This window comes from Protopterus annectens, chromosome 8.part0 (assembly GCF_019279795.1).
Source record: "Protopterus annectens isolate FY-2018-M chromosome 8.part0, PAN1.0, whole genome shotgun sequence".
NCBI lineage: Eukaryota > Metazoa > Chordata > Ceratodontiformes > Protopteridae > Protopterus > Protopterus annectens.
This window is the reverse complement of record NC_056741.1, coordinates 731,446,667-731,470,079: the sequence shown is the minus strand read 5'-3', so window position 1 is coordinate 731,470,079 and position 23,413 is coordinate 731,446,667. Positions and strand designations below refer to the sequence as shown.

Below are 23,413 nucleotides of genomic sequence, written 5' to 3'. Positions count from 1 at the left end.
ATTAGTGCCACAACTACATGGTCAAAAGCTCATACCTTTGTGACTCATTACAAATTGGACATTATTTCCAGGATCCAGGATTCCTTTGGTTCTGCTGTGCTCCTGCATATCCTTCCTTGAGGCCACCCAAGGGGTGTTTTTGTAGCTGGGGACTCTGACCCAGTCGTGAGGAGGAATGAAAGGGACAACATCACATTTATAAGTTATGTACTTAACTACAACTTGGTGTCTGTGTTGTCCACTTTCATTCAGCCTCACCTTCCCACCCAGCTGTCTCCCTCCTTGCAGCTCCTAGCTGATTTCAGGAATTATTGGGAACCTTTGTTCCTTGTTTGAGCCAGTGGTCCTTATTTCCTTCCTTAGGTAGTGGTATCCCTGTTTCCTCTGTCAACTTTTCGGCAGTAAACTCGATTTGAGGAGGCTGGGCAAGGGTAGAGCAGTATGGGAAGAGGGAGGAGCTTGAGACTTGGAGTCTAGTTTGTAGAAATACGGCAGAGTCAGATCCAATCGTGAGGATGAATGAAAGTGAACAACACTGATATCAAGTTATGGTAATTACATAACTTATAATTTACACCAAATATTTGTTGTAAATCTGCATTTTCCTGTCTTTATTCAGTGTACTAAATTATTGCCCTTATATGAACCCTGGTCATGGCTGAAAAGGGTCTGATCACCCCACCTACTAACCAGGCTGCATTTGCCATTGATTTCCCATAAATTGCAATATTTAAAAAATTTAAATAGGAAAAGGTTATCCCTTGCAGATGAACTGGATATTCTTAATGTAATTCAGTTTCATACAACTCATAAAATATCCCTTGAACTATAGATATAAGGAGACTACAGGAAACAGCAGTTAAAATCCTCCATAACTTTCCTGTATTAAAGTGTAAAACAGTAGAATTTCTCCTTCTCCCCATATCCGTGTCTAATCAAAAGAGGATGACTCATGGGCCTTCATTTGCTGAATTGAAGGCTGCCGTTTCCTTGCTGAGCTCCAAGGTATGCATAGGCATCCTCTTCCATCCATCCACAACCCTTTTTTCCCATTTTGCACATGGGGTTGGGGTGTCACTTGAACAGTGACCAATCATCTTGAGCCAAGGTTTACACCACTGGTTGGCTAGCCCTGCAGTGGTAGTTCATCCGTACCACTCACTCGCACTCCCACTCACACCTACAGCCAATTTAGAGTGTCCAATCCACCTACACCTACTGCATGTCTTTGGAATGCAGAAGAAAAACTGGATCACCTGGAGGAAAGCCACACGACTGCAGGGAAGACATGCAGACTCCACACAGAAGGCACCCCAGCTGAGAATCAAACCAGAAAACCTTTTTGCTGTGAGGCAACAATGCTAACCGCTGCACCACCACTGCCACCCTACTGTATGTGAGATTATAAATGCTCGTATCTGTATTAACTTTATAAATTTATGCCCTACATGTTACTTATTGTATACATTTTATATTTAGATATGATGTTTGCTCTGAGACTGTTGATGGAGAAGTGCAGAGAAGGTCAGAAGGTGTTGTGTTGTGTCTTTGTGGACTTAGAGAAAGCATGTGACAGGGTGCCTAGGGAGGAGTTGTGGTATTGTATGAGGAAGTCAGGTGTGGCAGAGAAATATGTTAGAGTGGTACAGGCATAGCCGGCTTTAGGCACCAGCAAACCCTGCAGTCACTGGGGGCCCCGTGCTTCTAGGGGGGGGGGCTCAATCACAATTGTTTGTTTGTTTGTCTTTTCAGCTTTTCCCGGTTAGGGGTCGCCACAGCGGAACTCTGGTCCGCTAATGATTGGCAGTCAATTTTTATGGTGCCGAGTTGCCAGCCCGATGCCCAACCTTCAACGAAAGTATGCCCATTCACGCATGTCTTTCGGAGGCCACTCGACCACGCCCATTCACGCATGTCTTTTGGAGTCCACTTGACCGTGGGGAGGACATACAGACTCCACACAGAAAACACTCCAGCCGAGAATTGAACAGGAGAACCTCTTGCTGTGAGGCAACATTGCTACCCTGTACCACCGTGGCTTTGGGGCCCCCAGTCACAGTAAGTTATCTTATTCTGATATTTTGTAACATGTCTGTCAAACCAACATAAGCTAGTACAGCAATCTTGTATACTTAATAAATGAGGTGGATAATACCTTTTATTTATATTTCCTTTAAAATTCAAAGATATTTCTGGTTAAAATACCAGTGTTTTATCAAGCAACAGACATCAGAATTCCATTAAATATTTGACCACTGACATGGTGCCCCTGGCTTAGTTAAACCCTACTATTGGACATTTTCTCCAGTAAAACTATCTAGCTAGCAAGGTGTGTAGGTCCTTACAATACCCATGGCTGTAGGTGGCCCCCTTAATCATCCTTGACTGTGTGGGGGCCCCACAAAAGCTGCTGCTGGTTGGGGAAAAATGAAGAAGAAAAAATTATTAATTTTCTGATTATGCTCTTTAATTTGAACAGGGCTGTGATATTGCCCTTTTAGAATAAAGCTGGTAATGAACATAAGCTAGGTAAGCACTAGAGATCAGCAGCCCAGAGTGACTGAGCTCAGTGCACACTTTGGATTTTAAGAAGAGCTGATGCTTCCAGTCATCAGGGATGATTTTTTTCTTTCAGGGATTTTTATAAATACTGGTAGTACAACAAGTAATATAACTCTCAACTTCTTTGCTTAAAAAGTTCAGTGCAATGCCAATAGCAGAATAAAGGCTCAGAATCAGGCACACATTTTAAATATTCCTCTCATTCACTGAAAAAAGTTAATAGAATAACACCTTTTACATCAGCATGTGTTTTTGGACAGTAAATATGACTCTCTAATGTCTGGATTTATTGACCTTTTGTAATCCTGAATGATTTACCAGTAAATCAAACTTTTTATGAAGGACAAACCAAAAATATGAGCAAAATCAGGGACAGTGACAGGTATGAATTACCCCTCAATGGGGTAAATAAAATTGACTTACCCCTTCTGTTGTTTGACGACTGCTAAACAGCGGTCACTGATCTAGTGTGGCAGTGCCAGTGTTGCCCATAGTATTCCCAGCTAAGATAAGTATTCCCACAGTAACTGGCTTGTTAGTTTTTGTCAGCTTTGAACATTAAGCCTTGGGTACAACTTACCTCTTTCTTAAAAAAAATAAGTAAGTAAGACTGAAATTATTTTCTTTCTCAGGATTTTTGTTTAGGCCACTATTGGATTAAAAGGCTGAGAAATGCACTAAATGCATCCCAGACTATCTGTAAACCTATGGCTTCTTGGGCCCTGGCTTATCTGAGTTATTTCCTAAGTGATTATTTATTACTGTGCAGTTTTGGTCAGGAAGGGTGTGTTGAAAGGATGCAAGGAAAACTAAAGCTGAACAGCAACACTGAATTTCTTTCCTTAATCATTTCTTTTCAAGCCATCATTGGATGAAAAGGTTGTGTAAAAAAAAACAAAAAAAAAACTTTAAAATGCACTTCAGAAAATATAGAAAGTTATGGCCTCTTGAAAAAGCTGAAGAGTAAGGCAAAATGTGAAAAAAGGAAGAAAAAAGTAATGTGCATAGTATGGGGAGCCCAAGAGGAGGACTGGAGTGGGGGTTTGTGTTTGTGTGTGTGTGTGTGTGTGTGTGTGTGTGTGTGTGTGTGTGTGTGTGTGTGTGTGTGTGTGTGTGTGTGTGTGTGTGTGTGTGCGTCTGTGTGCGTCTGTGTCTGTCTGTGTGTGTGGGTGTGTGTGGCAGGCAGGCCTAGGGCATCATTTCAGGTATGTCCAGACCTATACATGGAGTTGTAATGTATCATTATTGCAACTAAATGCCAGTAACTGTAAGTGTCCCTTTGTGAGATAATCCACCATATTGTAGTCCATAGACCTATTGTAATGTAAAAGCATTGTAGCTACAGGTTTGTCTGTAACTACTACTCCAAAACGTTTGCAGCCATGAACTAAAAGGTTACTTAGGATGGGTGGCAGTGACAGGGTGGTATTTAGACTGGAAGTGTCTAGGGGCCCCCAAAAAAGCTAACACCAGCCCTGGGTACAGGATATGTACAAGGGTAGTGTGAGAGCAGTGAGATCTGCAGTGGGAGTGACAGATGCATTTAAGGTGCAGGTGGGATTACATCAAGGATCAGCTCTGAGCCCTTTCTTATTTGCAGTGGCAATGGACAGGTTGACAGACGAGATCAGACAGAAGTCTCTGTGGGCTATGATGTTTGCAGATGACTTTGTGATATGTAGTGAGAGTAAGGAACAGGTTGAGGAGACCCTGGAGAGGTGGAGCTGTGCTCTAGAGAGGAGAGGAATGAAGGTCAGCAAGACTAAGAGAGAATATATGTGTGTGAATAAGAGGGAGAATCGAGGAATGGTGAGGATGCAGTGAGTAGAGTTGGAGCAGGTGGATGAGTTTAAATACTTGGGATCAACAGTTCAGAATAATGTTGAGTGTGGAAGAGAGGTGAAGAAGAGTGTACAGGCAGGGTGGAGAGGGTGGAGAAGAGTGTTAGGAGTGATTTGCGATAGATGAGTGCCAGTAAGAGTGAAAGGGAAGGTCTACAAGAGGGTAGTGAAACCTGCTGTGTTATATGGGTTGGAGACAGTGGCACTGACAAAAAGGCAGGAGTCAGAGCTGGATGTGGCAGAGTTAAAGATGTTAAGATTTGCACTGGGTGTGACGAGGGTAGACAGGATTAGGAATAAGTATATTAGAAGGTCAGCCCAGATTGGACAGTTTGGAGACAAAGCCAGAGAGGCGAGATTGCATTGGTTTGGACACGTGCTGAGGAGGGATGCTGGGTATATTGGGAAAAGAATGCTAAGGATGAAGCTGCAAGGTAAGAGGAAAAGAGGAAGGCCTAAGATAAGGTTAAAGGATGTGGAGCGAGAGGACATACAGGTGGTTGGTATGACAGAGCAAGATGCAGATGACAGAAAGAAATGGAAGCAGATGATCCATTGTGGCAACCCCTAATGGGAACAGCTGAAAGAAAAGAAGATATATATATATATATATATATATATATATATATATATATATATATATATATATATGTGTGTGTGTGTGTGTATAGTGTGTGTGTATATACACACACACACACGTACATATCAGTGCTTTTTATGTGAAGAGAGTAAAGGTTACAGTTTGAAATACTTATGAAAGCATTGCAGTTTTTTCTTACATTTTTAGTATGCAAAGTACAAAACTAGTATCGGTTCTGTTAGAGAATACCCTTGCCTAATTCTGTCTCATAACCTCTGTCTTTGAGATGATGTCACCTTACATATGAGGTATCTTGGATTTTCCATTCACTTTATCACTGTTAAGGTAGAAGGAATTAAGCTACTTGGTATGCAAATATTTACTTGTGTGTCCAGATTTTTGACAAGATTCACTTACTTTTATGGGTTTTGATCTAATTTTTAATCTCTACATGTCGACAGGTATAACTGCCATTTGCCTTACTTTAACTAAAATCAACACTCAGCAATACAGCTATATAACCGATCCTTCACTCGACAAATAGGGACAGGAAGACAACGTTTTGACAAAAGCAACGTGTGACCAAACCACTGGCAACAATATAGATATACTCAGACATAAATGAACTAAGACCATTTTAGATGAAGTAAAGCAATAGAATAAAAACATATGGAACTGGATGAGTTGTAGCATAGTGTTTTTATGAGATCACTGACACAAAAGGATTTTTACCTTTTCCCCAATACTGTGTAATCTTGGAGTTAGTAGTTACTTGGGGTGTGGAAGATGCAGTCCCCCTGCACAGGATATAAGGGAGCTTAACCCTGCAAAAAACACTTGTGTGAATGTGCAGCTCAATTTTTCCATTCTTTGATAAAACTGTTAAAGGAGAATCAATTTCAAGCTATGTGCATTTTGACAAAGTGCTGTAAACCCATACCACGCAGAATATTTGGAAGTCTTAATTTTTTTTTCTAAATAATTTGACATGTACTGATATTTTGATCATTCATTATAAAGACAGTGTTATAGTAACTAACCATCTAACTTAATGATGTACAGCATAATTGAGAATATTGGTAAGACTCTCAGTAAATATGCATCTTAACAAGCAGTTAAGGTTTTTGCCAATCTGAACTTCTAAAGCTCTTACAATATGTAATTGATTACTGTGTGCTACATTTCAAGTTTTTACTGAAAGTAATACTTAAGCAAAATAACCTTTTTAATGCCATGATGATGATCATTTTCAAACCAGCAGACTCTTAACAGAAGATCCTAACAGATGAATTTCTTGTTTGAACCGACAGAAGATGCTACCAGTTCCATTAAGATAATTTAAACACAAATAATAATAAATAATGGCGTAAATTCATAATGTTAAATAAATGTATCAGAACTAACTAAAATATTACCATAAAAATTAGATAGCCATTTAAAATACTCTACGTGCATTAGCTTGTACTGTTGAATAATAGTCCTTGTCATTTTAATTAAGGTGGATGTGATGGGCTAAGAAAATTACATTTCAGAACATCACTATGGTGAGTGGGAAATGTACTCCAGCACCATACTCTGAGGAAATTTTAAGCAAATAGAGAAGAAAAAAAAGAAGAAAAACAAAACATTTTTGCATTATTTTTTCTTCTTTTTTTCACGTTTTAACAGTCAGAAGCCACAACTCTTTTCCAACTTTGCCAGTTGCTGCTTCTGCGCTCCTACTCTACTGAAAAGTATGCACCCATTTGTAGAAGTGCGAAACACTAACAGGAAAAAAAATACAAAACCTCAACCAGACAAAGGGATTAAAATTATACAGAGAAGGAAAAACAGACAACCGTATAAGGCAAGTCAACACAAAGCATTGCACACCACTCCCCTTTTGTCTAATATGCAGTTAGTTACAGACAATCTGAGGAAAGGTATGCTGCTATTGTTTAAATTTCAGTCAATTCACAGCCATTTAGTTGCAAGAATAACATCTACACCAGTCAAAATGCATTATTTTTCAGACGTCAGCATTTTATAGTTATAAAAAAGGCAGACAGATGAAATAACCTGCATTTCCGACAAGTGCCTGACCAAAGTCTACACAAAGATGTTAAATAATTCAGAAGCCACATGCTAGCTGCTAACGCCATCAAAGTAAATCACACAATAACTTGCATCAGAGCTTGTGAATCTGAAGTAATCATTCTTGGGTAGTTTCCAAAAAACAGCAGAATAATTTTAATTAAAGTCAGCATCATACACAGTTTTTAAACAATCTATACAGACATGAAAATGCACCAACAGAAACAGAGCACTTGGCAATGATTCAACATAAATTCAAACTACTGCATCTGTCATACAGGTATCTGAATCCATACATAATAACCATTCTGGCCCACAGCATATCACATGCATCAAAAACAACCAATGTATATGGTGCATTATAAATGCAAGAGAGAACTGAAACAAAACAACAGAAGGCTATAAGTATTGTTGACAATAATCACCTTTTCTCTGATTTGCTGAATTCCGTATGACCTAAGTAGAGAGACATTTACTAGGCTTAAAATTTTTCTTTCTTTTTGTTTTCCATTTAAGAAAGTTGTAGTGCAGGGTAGCTGCTAAAGTCAATGAAGGCAAAGTTACCATGACTGTTTATGGGTGCTTATACTTGTGAACACTGCATAGCTAACTGCTGTACAATATTTGTTGAATGCCACTAAGCTGAATGTGTTCTCAACCTCTTTCAACACAATTTTTCTGTATTGTGTGAACTGATTGTTCCATGCTGCACAAAGAGTTGAGTTACACATACTTACCTGACCTCCCTGCTTGTACCTTTTGAATTAAAAGTGCTACTGTACTTTTTTATTTATGATAATCATGGATTTGTATTTAGTGAATTTTTTGACCCATACTATGTCTTTTTTCTTTGCATAACATAATGCACAGCACATCATGGAATAGCCCCTTTTCTTAACCACCACGCACTTCCTTTGGGGATTTTTTTTTTTTGTATTTTACATTTAGATCAGTTTAGTGCATTATAATTTAATACAGAAGGACAGTTATGGAATTGTTCAATGTCTTTCTGAACTTGTTTTCCTTTTTGTTAAGCTGCATCATAATTCTGTTACTGTTCTGGGGACTTTTCTGTAGGGTGTTTTATTCCATGACCAGTTATATTCAGGACACTAGCTAGGCAAGCAAAGGAGAATTAAGGTTAGTGGTATCTGACAGAGTAACCTATTTTATACAGTGTGTAATGTAAGTTTTATTTGCTTATAGTTTCCCCTTCATATTATGTAATTATACAGTCAATTCATGCACAGCTTTGCTTGTACAGTTAAGTTAAGTTGTAGCTAACAATTTTATAGCGCTTTACAGAAATGTTTGCTTTGGAATATGTTAACTCGTTTTCACCTGTATGTGCCACTTTCATTCTCCTCCCTTTTCACACAGTGGTTTGCTCCCCTCTCTCTTGCTTGATTGTAGAATTTCAATCACTGGTATCCTCACAAATGTAGGTTTCCCTTTCCCACACTACCATTAATAGTGATTTGCCCTGCTTGTTTTAGGTGTTTCTGGGTTTGCCTGTGACATTAATTTGTGTATCTAATCTTTCTGCTTTTTTGTACCACTACTTAAGGGAAAACATTGCAATTAGTATTTAGGTGTGTATATCTATGTTGTTGTATATTAGATAAGGGCATCTTATTTTCAGTTAACTGTTTTTATCCTTAGGATTTTCCCATCTCTCTCTACCCTGAATCAGCATCTCTTCAAGAGAACTGTAAGCTTCCAACTGTATACTGCCATTTCCTGGCTGAGCTTCAAGTTCTGCATAAGCAGCCAGCCAGTATTAAAAATCACTTTTTTGTGACCGAGTATGAATGCTGTATTTCCCAAGCAGAGAGCCATATCCTGTAGCATTAACAATTTTTTTTTTTTCCTATTTAAGAAAGTTGTAGTGTACAGTGCTGCATAAATTAACACAGGTGAAGACATATCCCTTAACTATTCAGAATTTCTTAGAATATCCAGATTTTCATCTTAAGTTTTTTTGTTTGTTCCTGATAAAATTTGTAGTTTTCTGAAAAATTACAGAGGATTGAAGTCACTAAATAATGACATTTGAGTGTCTGACTTCATATCCTTCAGAAAATGAATGCTACAAATGCTAATGCAAAGCCTGTTTATTCTAGCAACTGTCAAAGCTTATGAGTAATATTTAGACTCTGTCCCTGATTTGGGCAATTGTTCCCCGAACCCCATCATTTTTGGCTTTGTCCTGAATTCTTGCACTTAGAGGTTGAGAAGTATGGATGAAGTTGCTATGCCTGTTCTGAGTCCTTGAACCTTTGAATGTTGCCTGTCCGATTACTGTACTTATTGAAAACCAGTTAGTCTAAAGCATTCTTGCTGTCTCCAATGTTTTTTTTCTGTAAATGATTGTACATATGTGTAAACTGATTGATCCTATGTTGTCTTTTTTTTGTATGATTCATCATGTGGGTAGTCTGAGCCAATCGGATCCAACCTTGGCACCTTGTGCTAAAGCTTTGCATCTAACAGCTCTGACTTGTTCCCTACCCACAATTCCCCCATCTTGCTTGAACCACCTCATATCTCTTTTGCCGCCCGTGAAAAACAGATCTGCAGACCGAGAGCTTTCCTTTAATTCACGATAAGTGAATATGTTAAAAATAGTTGTTAAGCTAGGATTTGGAGTGTGTTTAGGGTAGACTTAGAGATAGGGTATTTTTCTTATACATTCTTTGAATTTTTTTCTTCTGCATGTGTTAGTGTGTTTGAATGAGTTAGTGTTGTTAGAATTACCTTCGATTTGGATTTGAGTTTTTTTGTATAGTAGTGGTGCTTTTTGTAGTAACTGTAGTTAATTAGTTCTCATGTCCTCAGGCTTCAAAAAGTGCTTTTCCTGCGGGCATAAAATACACCCCCTAAAGACCCACACTCTGTGTGTATACTCCTTGGGGCTTTCGCACCTTCAAAATTCTTGCTCTGTTTGTGCCACCTTTGGCTCCGGAGACCTTCAAGGGCGTAAAGAGAAACTTGTACTGAAAGGCCTTCTTCCCCCCCCAGACCGGGTCTATATTGCTCTCGGATCTTAAGGCATCCACTTCTTCTTCTCCCTCTGAGAAGAAGAAAGATAAGGAGAGTGACAGATCTAACAAGAAAGACAGAGAGAAAACTAAAGAAAAATCTAAGCTGCCTGAAAATCTTCCAGAGAAAACCAAGAAAAGGTCTGCCGACCCGACAGTTATTGCAGGTCCAGCACTAGAGGTTACTAGACAGTAGGATCCAATGTTTCTTGGATCCAGACTCCATGTCCAAAGCCTACCTTTACTTATGCTGCAGTCAGTCCAATGCTCCATTCTCCGATTTTGCAAAAAGGACTTTCGAAGCTTGCTTTAATAGCTGCTTCTTCCAGATCTGGCCTTTCCACTAGAAGCCTCACAGAATTGACATTGACTGGGTGATGAGATTTCTGAGAACTCAGATTCAGATGGGAGTCCTCCCAGCTCTGTCCAAGTGGAAGGATCCAGATCAATCCCTACCTCCCCAGCTGTTCAGCCTTCTCAGCTTTCTACCCCTTCCCCATTCCTAGAGGCAATGTGTATTGGATCCAGTCTTCCTGCAGTACCAGCATCAGAGTCAACAGTGCTCAAAACCTCTGCTTCAACATCTTCCCTAAGTTTCTTGACTCAGATGCTTTTGGGTCCAGCAGAGTCCCAGAGCCAGGGCATATGTGTCTGTGCTGTGGTGGTCGACTCAACACCAAGACCTTTGGAGCTGTCACTGCTGCTTAGGGCTCAGCATTTGACACCTTGGTTCTGAGGACATCCTCTGGGCCTTCAGCCATTGGATTGAAGAGGGCTTCTAGCCTTTCCAATTTGGCTGACTCTTTTCTGCTGCAGTGGCTAACTTGGCTTTCAAGATTGTGGAGAGGGCCTTGGCTGGACAAAGATGTCTGGCACACTCACAGAGCTCGGATCTATCCAGACTTCCTTTGAAGACTGCAGCCTGTTCCTCTCATTCTGGTAGACAGGGACAGATGGATTCATTAGGCTTTGAGACTACTTGACCCTCAAGTCCCTTGTCCATTTCTGATGTGTCTCCTTTTGGTGTCCTAAGGCACATTCCTTGGAAAAGGGCATGTAAGAGGAAACATATTGACTCCTCTCCTGAGTCAGTCACCGAAGACACCAACTTAAATTTGGGAGAAGGTTCTCCAAGATCCCCTTGAACACTTCTCCTTCAGAGACATCCTATAATTGATGAAACACTGTCAGAGGTGGTCCACTAAAGCCCCTTCTTCCTATGAGTCAATGATTCTCAAAGCCTTTGGTTCTGGTCCTTAAACCTGGTTGGTTCCTCCTCCTGACCCGCTAGTCGACCTCCTTATTCAAAAAGCTTGAAGAGACCCTAATCTGGCAGAACCCATCCCTCAAAAGCCAGATGGAATATTAGCTGCTTCAAGGGATAGGAGGTTCTGGGTTAGAGATCCCCCTTTAGATGTCATGGTGGTAGCAGCAGCCCCAAAAAATTAATGGTTTGAAAAGAGTTCCTCCTCTGTGTATCCCCATAAGAGGGAGTCTAGGGCTTTAGACAGATTGGGGAAATGGACATATGTTTCAGCCACTTTCTCTATTTGTGCACTGAATTATATGGCTCATTTGACATGTTTCAGAGGAATTTGATTAAGGAATTTTCAAATTCTGTGGCAGGTAACTTACTAGCAGACATCCGAAAAACCGTGGAGTCCCAGTTGTTAACCCTACAATCTGCTTGCAATGTGTCCATGACACTGCTTCTCAAAGTAGCGGATGGTGCAGCCCATGCAGCCAGTACTGGCATTATGGTGCACTTTCAAGCCAGGATGCAGCTATGTAATTTTGTGGAAAGCTTCAGAACGATCTTTATCAATACCCCTTACGATGATTCCATTCTCTTTGGACTGAAAGTCAAGGACGTGCTAACCAGAAGTGAACAGGATGATAAGACCTTGTCTACCATTGGAATCCATTTTTCAAAAAATCTCAAGGCTTTTACCAGGACAATTCTGGGGACATGCATCCCAGAGGCAGAGATACAGGCAAGTCCGTGGGATGCCACCCCAGAAGCAATCCACAAAATCAAGGTTTCCCTGGTCTATTCACAGAGATATCTTTCCAGTGTCCATGAACATTTGCCAAGCTGCTGAACTCTGGAGGCAGTCGGGGGTTGCTTCTCCTTGCACCCTCTAACCTGGCTGCAATACATAACTCAAGATTCAAGGGTGCTAAGGATCATTTCTAGAGGTTATACAATTCCCTTTTTAGAAACTCCAAGAATAAAATGAAGGATTGCAAGCATTCCACCCAATCAGTTCGAATCAGCAGCAACATAAGTCTAAAAGTTGCTGGTCAGGAGTCATCCAACCAGTCCCCCATAACCTGTTAGAATCCAGAGTCTATGCAAGGTACTTTTTAGTTCCAAAAAAGACAGGGTACCTGAGACCACTTTTGGATCTCAGCAAATTAAACCAATCTGTAAAACTGACAAAATTCTGGATGGCCACAATACAGTCCATTCTGTCTGTACTCAGGAAGGATGATTGGATGTGGTCTGTAGATCTCCAAGATGCTTACTGTCTCATAAAGATCCAGAGGCAGTCAAAGAGGTTTCTCTGTCTCCGGCTGGAAGCCAGTCACTTCCAATTCAGAGCGCTGCCCTTCAGTCTCGCCACGGCCCTTCAGGTCTTTACCAAGGTAATATAAGCAGTGACAGATTTTCTCAGGCTGCAAGGTATCCAAGTATTCCCATGTCTGCATGACTGGCTTTTAACTGCTACCTCCGGGGATCTAATTCTAGCATACCAGTCATTCCTGTTAGAACATTTGTTCACCTTGAGTATTTCCATTAACATAAAGAAGAGCAAATTATAGGCTACTCAATGCACAGAATTCATGGGCTACCAGATAGACACTGTTCATCAAAACGTAAACTATCCTCATTGCAGATCAAACCAATCAGATCAGTGGCTGTTCAAGTAAGAAATCATCCACATCTCCAGACTTGACTGATATGAAGATTTCTAGGGCTAATGGCTTCTTCCACATTGATGCTTCCATTAGCCAGATACCACATGAGAGTTCTACAGTGGACATTAGCTGTGCAGTGGTCCTGGAGAATTCATCCCCTTCACCACAAACTTGACTCATGCAGGTATGCAAGAACCATATCCAGTGATGGATTACATCCAGTTCAGTCATTTTGGACAGACACATCTCTTCTCTGATACCCAAAGCCACAATGACCATGGATGTTTCCATTCTTGGGTGCCGGAGGGGTGTATTCCGAAGGTAGAACTGTCAAAGGAATGTGATCCCTGTCAGAGGCCAACCTTCTCATCAATGTCTTGTTGTTAAGAGCAGTCCTCCTTACATTGCAGGCTCTTCAGGACAGTCTGCCGAAGGATATGATTGCCATACAGTCAAACAACATATCAGTAGTTTGGTACTTCAACAAGCAGGGTGGAACCAGATCATACCCTGTTTGCCGAGAAGCCATGAGAGTATGGCAATGGGCAATGTCTTTGAACCACTTTCTAGCAGCAGTGCATATACCTGGGACTTCCAGCATCCTAGTGGACAAGTTGAGCAGAACAATATTACTGCCTCACAAGTGATCTTTCAACATATCAGTGGCAACAAAGATCTTCAGTCACTGGGGCCAACTGTGCTGTGACCTCTTTGCTTCTCACCAAAACAACAAATGCAGAAGTTACTCCATCCTCATCCTTCCACATGGTCAGTCACTGAGAGATGCTGTAGTCCATCCTTAGCCCCAGGTCTCCTTTACACCTTCGCCTCATTCCCCTTATCTCCAGGTTTATCCAGAAAGCAAAGGAATGCAAGACCAAAGTAATCCTCAAATTATTCAAAAAAAAAAAAAAAAAAAACAGGATCCAGCAAGCAAAAAACTTAAGAACCAAAACAAAATGGTCCTGGAACCCCAATGCAAAAGATCAGGATGAAGACCATTAAGTCAAATCAATTAAAAAGCCACTTTTAATTCAGTGACCACAAATAAACAGTTTAGAGTTTTCCCACGCAAACATTCAACAGTTTCATCACACACAACTTCCTAAGGGACTTCTTCAGAACTGATGCCCTTTCTCACACTACTAATTTGTATCCAGTTTAATAAATTAAAATCACATGGCAATTTATCCACTCAACTAGTTTATTTACAATTAAAAAAACAAAACAATAATACAACAAACCAATTGACAGTATTGTAGTAAAGCATAATAAAATCTAGAACTGTAACAAATATAAATATTTTAATCAATAAAAATTTTTTATAATATGTGATAAGTGCCTTAAAATGTTTATTGAAGAGTTGTTAAAAAGTTATTAAAAATTGTGTTTAAAATGTTTGTAATCCGCATTGCCCCTTCTAGCATCAACATGTATGTTTCCCCTTTCTTTGGCCTCACCTAGTTCACCCACCATGGGTGCTGGATCTATTCCTGGATTTCCTCACACACCCCTCCAGGATGTCTCTACTGGACCTACAGACCCTAAAGCTAACCACGCGGTCTTTCCAGTTCTAACAATTGCCAGAGATGCCAGGCTTTCTTCCCCAGTAGTACAAATCGTCTTGTCCTCTCAAAGGAATTCTACAAAAAAGACAATAGCAAATGGAAACAGTTGTCTATCTGGGTGTCTAATAACGGTTTAGACTCCTTTTCAGCACCATTTCCAAAAATCTTTGAATTCCTTTCAGAACCTTTCATGTCCAAGTCTAGTTATTCAACAGTTAAAGTTCAATTGGCAGTCATCTCAAACTTTCACTAGGATTCAACAACACTTCCATTGATTCTCTCAAAATCTCTAAGGCCTTTTTAAAAGGAACCTTTTTTTTTTTTTTTTTATATATAGAGGCCTCCAATTCGTGATGCAGTCCCTTCCATCTTACTACAGTAGTTAATTCAGAAACCCTTTGAAACTGCATCATCCACAGATATGAAATTTCTGTCCTGGAAGACTACATTTTTGGTTGCCATCACATCTGCCAAACAAGTAGCTCCCTTCCTTATCTTTCATAAAGACAGTGTCATTAAAAACACACACCCTTCCTTTCTTCCAGAAGTGGCTTCCAAGTCAAATTTAAACCAGCAAATTGAATTACCAGTTTTCTTCCCCAATTTCTCAAATAAAGGGGAATATGTATTACATACATTAAATGTGCACAGACAACTCAGGTTACCTCCATAGTGCCAAGACCTTCAGAAAATCAGACCAATTGTTTATATGCTTCTCCACGAAAAAAAATTGGGTCAATCTATTTATAGTCATTCTCTCGATATGGTTAGCTTATTACATTTCCTTTGTCTACAATTCACTAGATATGTCTCTAGAGTCAAAGCATAAAGTACATTCTGCAAGAGCTATGGAAACCTCTAAAGCCTTTGCTGGATGAGTCCCTATAAGTGACATTTGTACAGCAGCAACTTGGTCATCAACTCACACTTTTGTATCTCACTATCAATTAGATGTTCAGTCACTTATTTTGGCTCTGCCATTCCCTGGAATATCCTTCCTTGAGACCACCTAGGTGCCTGTCGAGTAGCTTGGGAATCTGTCCAACATGTTGAATCAGAAGAAGAAAGACAACATTGGATACAAAAGTTATGTATTAACTATAACAATAGATCTTTGTTGTCTTTATTCATCTAGTTCAGCTCCCCTTCTGCGTTCCCCCTACCAAAATTGTATTTCTGCTCATAGGGAACAGACAGATTTCATTGAACCCTGTCTGACCCCCCTTTTGTCTCGTACACTTTATAGTGGGTTTTTTTTCTATTTGTCCTATTGTATAAATTGATATATAACCTTATTGAGATACTCATAATAACATTTTGTGATCAGTCAGCAAACTCAATCTGAAGTGGTTCAGGTAGGATGAGGGAGTTATAGGTAGGGGAAGAGTCAGAGCTCCCAGATCCAAAGATTTGGCACAAGACACTGAGGTTGAACCAGACAAAAAGAAGACAACACGGATCTATTGCTATGGTGAGTACATAACTTTCGTTTCAGGACTATGCATGGTGTTGCACTTACTTTCCTCACTGCCTGCTGTATGTGGGGGCATAGTAGCAACAGCTGCTACGTAGACCTAGCTAATTATGTCAACATGCTACTGCCCATGTTCCAAGACTAATCCTTGGAACATGAAAGACAGAAAGCAGTCTTTTTTTTGCAGGAGGCCAAGCCCCTCCCTGCACCCCCCCCCCCCCCCCCCGGTGTGGCAGACTGCTTCTCCCCTACACCCACTGCTAATTATATATGATAGCTCTGAGACTGCACAATCCCTGGGAAAAGGACATATTCCCAACCCTGGGGATTGTGCATTCTTGCACAGCTGTCGACTATCTGCATAGTCGAACAAAGTGTGTTGACAATACAGTGGTTGATTTGAGCTCAAATCGACCAGTGCCAGGGAACCTATATTTAGTTACATCTGGAGTTCCCAGAACTTTCTCCAGCTCCTCCTGTTCTTTCTGCTTTGGAGGATGCTTTTTGCCACAGTCTGTAACTTGTGTGACAGCCAGCCTGGTGCTCCTAGAAAGCAGATTTGTTTAAAGCTCCGCAATCTTTTACAAAGTTTTTAAACGCTCATTCCAGATCAAACCCAGCAGCTACTGATTTTCTAAACACTGCTACTGTTAAATATTTGGTTAATACCAATCCACTCCTTTTTAAGGAGTGGGGAGGATTTTGATAGAGTTATTTTCTGCAACACTTTTTTTTAGAATTCTTATCTGCCAAGCTCATATATTTGTTTATGCTTGCCTCTTCTGAGAAGATGAACAATGTTTTTGCCTTGTTTTTTCTTCTGAGGAGAAATACTTTTTACACTAACTTCTAATTATTATTCCTTAATTTCCTTTTGAGTTTTCTGGTAACCTTCAAAAAATCTTTATCTTTCCGTCTTTGCTTTGCACACTGATTTAATTTTTTTGTGTCACCTACTGAGTTGCTTTCCAGAAGCTGGTAGAGTGCCTCCGATGCCCTGTTCTTCCTATTGCAACTTCTTTCTTAGCTTCTTTGTTAGCCAACTAGTATTCTTTCCTAGCCTGGACGTTCTTTTCTGTCCCCCGCTTTTTCCTGCACTCCTTTCTTTTTGATGACTTCTTGGACTTCTCCTTTCCACCACGGATTTCATTATGTACCTTATTTCCATACCTGACTCGGCCACATATCAGTTCTGTAGTCCTCACACATGCTGTTTTGAGGTGTTACCATTCTTTAACTCCACTTGTTTCCTCCTTTACTTGGGGTGCCGGGATTACAGACTCTACCTTTCAAGTGCCTTTTTATGAGGATGTGCAGCAGGTGTTAAAGGAGGCAGTAAATCCAGCTTCTGTAAAGTCATATATTAGTTAACAGGAAAGGTTTTCTTATTGGCAGTAATTAAAACACAATTGGCATAGGAAAATAACTTTCTAGGGTGGCATAAGCCAGGGAACCTTGTTGGCTAGGCTTACATAGGCCCTCGGGCCGATAGCCTAGTACCTCCCTATGAACCAGCACCCACTCAGGGCTAATGCTTCTTTGATCCTACATTATTTGTGTGAATTACTATCCTCTGGCCTCTTTTTCCCCTCAATCAATGTTCATTTGTTGACCATTTCATCATGTCTGCCCATGGATCCCCCTCTTTCAATGCAGCCTCATGTGAAAATGTTTTTGAAGGGGGTGGTACATATGAAGTCTTCTAGAATTCAAGTGTCTCCTCTTTGGGATCTTAATTTGGTGTTAATACAACTAACTGTTGGTTCATTTGAACCAGCTCTTGAGGTTCTGGATATGGAAAAACAGTGATAATTATTGGTCTGACCCTCTGCAAGAAGAGCATCTGAATTGCAAGCTATTAAGGTGGGTCAGCATTATCTTATTTTCCATACAGAAATGGTTTTCTTAAGAACTAATCCTTTATTTTTGAGTTTAGTGGTATCCAAGTTTAGCTTTAGCCAAGCTTTCCATCTCCCTCCCTTCCTTCCAAAACTTAATATGATTGAAATGTCCTCAAACAACTTGGGTACTACCTTGATAGAAAAGAATCTTGCATGATCTCTTGAGCTGCATTCTTTTCCTATAAAGGTAAGAAAAAAGGCAAACTGTGTCAATTCAGACTATTTCCAAATGATTGTCTCCTATTACCGTTTGTTATACTCACCAGAACAAAGCTGTTCCAGGCAGAGTCAAGGCTTATTTAGACCTTGTCTTCATCTGTGGCTTTTTGGAAAGGGTTGAGGTGTAGAAGCATTCTTGAAGCAACAACTTCGTCCTCTGTGCACACTTTTACAAAGCACTGTAAAATAGATTCCTTCTCCAGGTGTAAGACAGGCTTTGGAAGGATCTTTCTCCTGAGGCTCCTGCAGCCATGTCCTTCATCCTCACAGTCTTGTTAAGCTGTAGCAACCTACCCATGTAGCATATGCTACTGCTGCAGTAATCCGTATGAAGAACATAGTACAGTTTTGTAAGTAGACTTACCATAACAATAGATATCGAACAGTCACTGCTGCAGTAGCCAGTCCCTCCTATTGTATATACAGTAAAAACTGCAGTGTTTAAAATGTAGGTCAGGGTAGGCAAAATGAAAAAAAAAAGGCTCTTAAGCACTTTTAGACTGGCACTTCACAGGGGACTGATATAGGGGAATACCTTGGTCAGTGACTTAACTTTAGTTTTTTTTTTTTTTGCAGAATTTCTTGCAAATCTGAGCATAGTTACTGACCATGTTTATTGACAAATGTAGTTTATTTATTCAGAATGTGTCTGCATCAGCAAACATTCCATATCTCTCCCCTGCAGTTAGTTTTTCAGGCACTTTAATATCTTGCAAGGATAAAAGTCATGTTTTTTGGCACACAGCTCAAACAAAGTTGCCTGTTCTGAATTTTTATGGTCATAGCCTTCCTATTAGCTAACTTTAGTGTTCAGTATTGGTTGGTTAGGTGCCCATAGTAATGTATTTATATTTTAAAGCATAAACCAAATGTTTAAACAAACTTTCCTTGGGCTTCATTAACACCTACAGTAAGTGTACACTGTTCTGAGTGAACAGGCAACACAAGCATAACTCACACCTTCTTCCTCCTAATTTTAGTTTTCATACTGATTTTCTTGCAGCCTTAAATATCAAGGAGGATTCATAAAGGTTACCACAAAGTGTAGACTACATGTAATGTTTCTGAGTGACTAGAAAGCATAAAAAAGTGGTAAGGATGTTCTTTAATACAGACCGTGTACACTTAGTGTAGGTATTAATGAATTTGGCCCTTTGTGTGCAGTGGTTCTGAAGTCTCTCTCTTCAAATACTTAAACTATTCGCTCCCAGAGGACCTTACTTTACTGATTCATGATGAATCACTAGCAGCATATGTAGTTCACCACTATTTTATGTACTACTCAGAATCTCTAATTACTCTTCATTTAATCCTAATTATATTTTGTACAATTTCAAGTGTTGTTGTATCTTCCGACCTTGAATTGTATCACTTGCTGCGTGACTGAAAGGTCACTAATAGTCCATTACCCTGGTAAACAAACTACATAAATAAAGCAAAAAGGACTCATAGCCCAGTACATGTTATGGTGTTATGGTGTCATGTTGCTGTTAGCCAAAGAAGAATGGAAGGGAACCAGTGGAAAGGATCTCAGGAAATCACACAGAATGGAAGGCAACTAGTGGAAAAGATCTCAGGAAATCACACCAACTCCCTTTGACTGCAAGAGCAGGAGCTGTGAATAACTGATCCAATCAGGATAAAGAGCCACATGGAAGAACCTACAGAACAACCACTAGGGCTGGGAGAGCCTGTAGAAGTTGGTCATCTGATGCCATGATGTGAAACTTGGTGTAGAATGAAAAATGGCTGGGTCGAAGATAATTGACATCTATGTCTCTAACTGAACTGTAAATATATTATTTAAGTAAAAACAGCTAAGGGATTAATTTTTCAAGTTGTATAAGACCATAGGAGTGTGAGACAATTTAGTCAAGTACCATTTCTGCCTTGCAAAGTATCCACCTTCATGCTGTACTTCCCCTTCTCAAGAAGGACAAAGTGGGTCAGTCCCAGAGTAAATCTATGGATACTCATCCAATCATCTTGGCTTAGTCTGAAGGACGCTAGAGTGCCATTTTGTTTGCTTTGCATGGAACTTATGTTCCAGAGGTAGGGTAATCTATGAACAGTAAAGTTCTCTCTCTGCAGCATATGTTATTTATGTACTGGTGGATTTTTAAACCCCTAGATATGTTACTAGTGAAGCTGTTAGTCTTGTACAAGGCATAGCTCACCCTGCAAAAGCCAAAAAGAAACTGAGTAAAGGGACACCATTCCAAGCTTTTCCTGGAAGTTCAGAGATTTTAGGCCATCAGTCTTCTTTGGAATCTCTGGAGCCTTCCCATTTGCTTAATATGTCTATAAAGGTACATCCCAAAGGGGGAATTATACTCCATATTTAACAGCAACAACACACCTCCAAAAGCACCAACTCACAGATGAATACAACGACCACAAGTCAGTATCCAAAATGCATTTGGATACTGGCATGTGGTCGTTATACTCCATACAGGGGGATGTTAACTGATAACTTCTTTTGACCTGGATAGTAAGCCTTTAGATATTAGTTGTGCTAAACAGAAGGATTTTCTGATTATTAATGCTATGTTTTATTTATTGATTGATTGATTATAACAAAATATAAGCAGGGTCTTTCTGTTACTCGTTCCAGTTTGCGTAACAGTAACATATAACATGATTATGTTTTCTCCATGATATGTGACTTTTGGTTTGAAAGTAAATGCTCATTTACTCATAGTTATATTCTGTGGCTGCACTATCATATAGTTATCTTTAAAAAAAACATACAGTAAAGGAAAGTAGTGGGTATTTCATAGTGATACTGTGAATTGTAGTAGAAAAGCTTGTTTGTTTTTACTTGTTTATTGGTTCCACTTCTCTTTTCTGTCTAATCTGTCTGTTTATTCTTTTTCAGCATCAACTTCAGCCATGATTCAGCCTTCCTCTGTGCATCCAGTGATAAAGGCACTGTTCATATTTTCGCGCTTAAGGATACAAAGCTGAACCGTAGATCAGCGTACGATTGCATTATTTCTCCTCTGTCTGTTTGTCTCTCTATTACTTTGAATTTCTCATCTAAATTAAGGTAAAATAGCTAGTGCATCTTTAAATGCAGATCCTAGATTTTATATCCTGTCCATCTGCCAACTTGGATTCCTTAAAGTTTGCTGAATTGTCAGCTAAGTATGTGTTGGTAGGGAGGGGGCACCACAGCCCTGTGAGAATGAGTTGTTAGGAGCTCATATTTTTGCCACATTTGAAGCATCAAGAAGCTTCTAAATACTGCCAACACTGACCTGACCAGAATGTGTAAAACCTGTTGGGACACTAACCTTGTCAGAGAACCCAAACCATCCTAAAGCATTGATTTGTTTTAATGGCTTGATGTTTTCATAGTGCATTCACTTTTAAAAGCTATTCTACTTTTGAAAAGCTACATTTGTTTTACCCTTTAACCGTAACAATTTTGAGCATTGACTAAACTGGGGATATAGAAAATGATACATAATAAGTAACTGGCCTAGCTTCTTTGCTTATAACCTGCTTCCATGTATAACAGTGCTCTGATTTCTTATCTTTGAAAACTTAGATAATATCACATGAAGGCAGTAATGTTATTACTAATAAGAAAGCTGATTGTACAGTGGTCCCTTAGCAACTTCAGAACTTTGTTTGAGGGTTGGATTTGCAATTCAGACTTAGAATTCTGTTTTATAGCATATATTAGATGCAACATCTTTTTCTATTTTGTAGTGTATTTTAGATGCAACATCTTTTATTTCCTTTTTTGCTGCTGCTGTTTTTTTTGTTTTGTTTTGCTTTTTTTTTGTCTGACTTTATACAGTGCCTTAGGTTCCTGACATCTGCGTTTTTCTGTTTTATAGTCTTGCACGAGTGGGCAAAGTGGGGCCCATGATTGGACAGTACGTAGACTCACAGTGGAGTCTGGCCAGTTTCACTGTGCCTGCTGAGTGTGCATGTATTTGTGCCTTTGGGAAGAACACTTCAAAGAATGTGAACTCTGTTATTGGTAAGGAACAGTGCTTTGTGGGTTATGTGTCAAGTGTTCTAATGTTTTCTATGTTCGGAAGCATTTTGTAACTGATGGTTGCAGCACTATGGCATTCTTGCGTGAGTGATATTACATGTATGAGGCTGTGCTAAAACACGGATAAGATGTTAGTGATGTAATCTGAGTGTCTGTGGTTTATGCTGGTAGCTCGTCTGTGCCAGTACTGCACAGATAATCAAGGCTATAAGCTTCTTGTAAACTATATACTATAGACTGGAATTTGATTCTGTCATCATCTGTTTATGTACTGTGGCTCAGAATAGGTCACTTAACTGTACAAAAGATCTTGCTCAGTTTTGAGCAGATGCTCTTATTTTTAGTGGATCTTACCAAGTTTAAATAAAAAAGTAAAAACTTCCTCCTGCATAGTCATCTTTTTTGTGATGCCCACCTAATCCGTCTAAATACAGCTATGCCAAAGTGATATCTTTGTAATAGGTTCATAGGTAGGTACTAGGCTATCGGCCCAAGGGCCTTAGTAAGCCTAGCCAACAAGATTCCCTGGCTTACGCCACCCAAGAAAGTTATTTTTCCTGTGCCCCTGTCGACCAGAGCCACAGAAGTGATCCACGGGGGGTATTTCCTATTTCCCATCCACTTATCAGGATTTTTCTTGAAGAGTGCTAATGAGAAACTGTGCTTGACATAGATGGATAGCTTGTTCCAGAGTATGGGAAGTCTCTGGGACAGGAATCTATCCCTCCAGCATGTCCTGTTTATTGTGGTGACAAGGTTTAGGTCCCTAGAATGTGTAGCTTGGAGGGATTGGGATTTCTTTAGGTGTAACATGTCCAACAGCCCTGGGTTTGACATAGCTTTATATGTTAGTCAGAGATCACCTTGGACTAGGCGATATGCTACGGAGTAAAGCTGGAGTTTTTTGAGACGGTCAGTGTAGGGCATCTGTTTGAGGCCAGTAATCCTCTTTGTGAGGTACTTTTGTGGTCTTTCCAGCTGCTGCAGATGTCTTGTGAGGTACATTCCAAAAGTGGCGTTATACTCCATAATGGGTCTAATGAGTGTCGAGTAGAGGGGAACAATGACCTCTTTTTTCCTAGATGAGAGCCCTTTTGTAATGAGGTGTGCAACGTAGAAGGATTTCCTGACTACTGTGGCAATGTGATTATCAAAGGAGAGACTTCTGTCCACCTGGGTCCCCAGGTCTCTTATCACACATTTGGCGTTAAGTAGACTTC

At 39.9% G+C, this 23,413-nt stretch overlaps 1 protein-coding gene across 3 annotated transcripts in view; it reads left to right on the top strand.

The window, feature by feature from the left end:
* WDR45 (WD repeat domain 45) overlaps positions 1-23,413 on the top strand; it is a 956,899-nt gene that overhangs the window by 735,876 nt on the left and 197,610 nt on the right. Inside the window, exons 9-10 of one of the 3 annotated variants that reach the window (XM_044080188.1) lie at positions 21,060-21,161; positions 22,030-22,175. In XM_044080188.1, the coding sequence (XP_043936123.1) occupies positions 21,060-21,161; positions 22,030-22,175 (248 nt within the window). Of the gene's footprint in view, positions 1-21,059; positions 21,231-22,029; positions 22,176-23,413 lie in introns of all 3 variants that reach the window. The other 2 variants (XM_044080187.1, XM_044080189.1) reach the window with 2 other exon arrangements.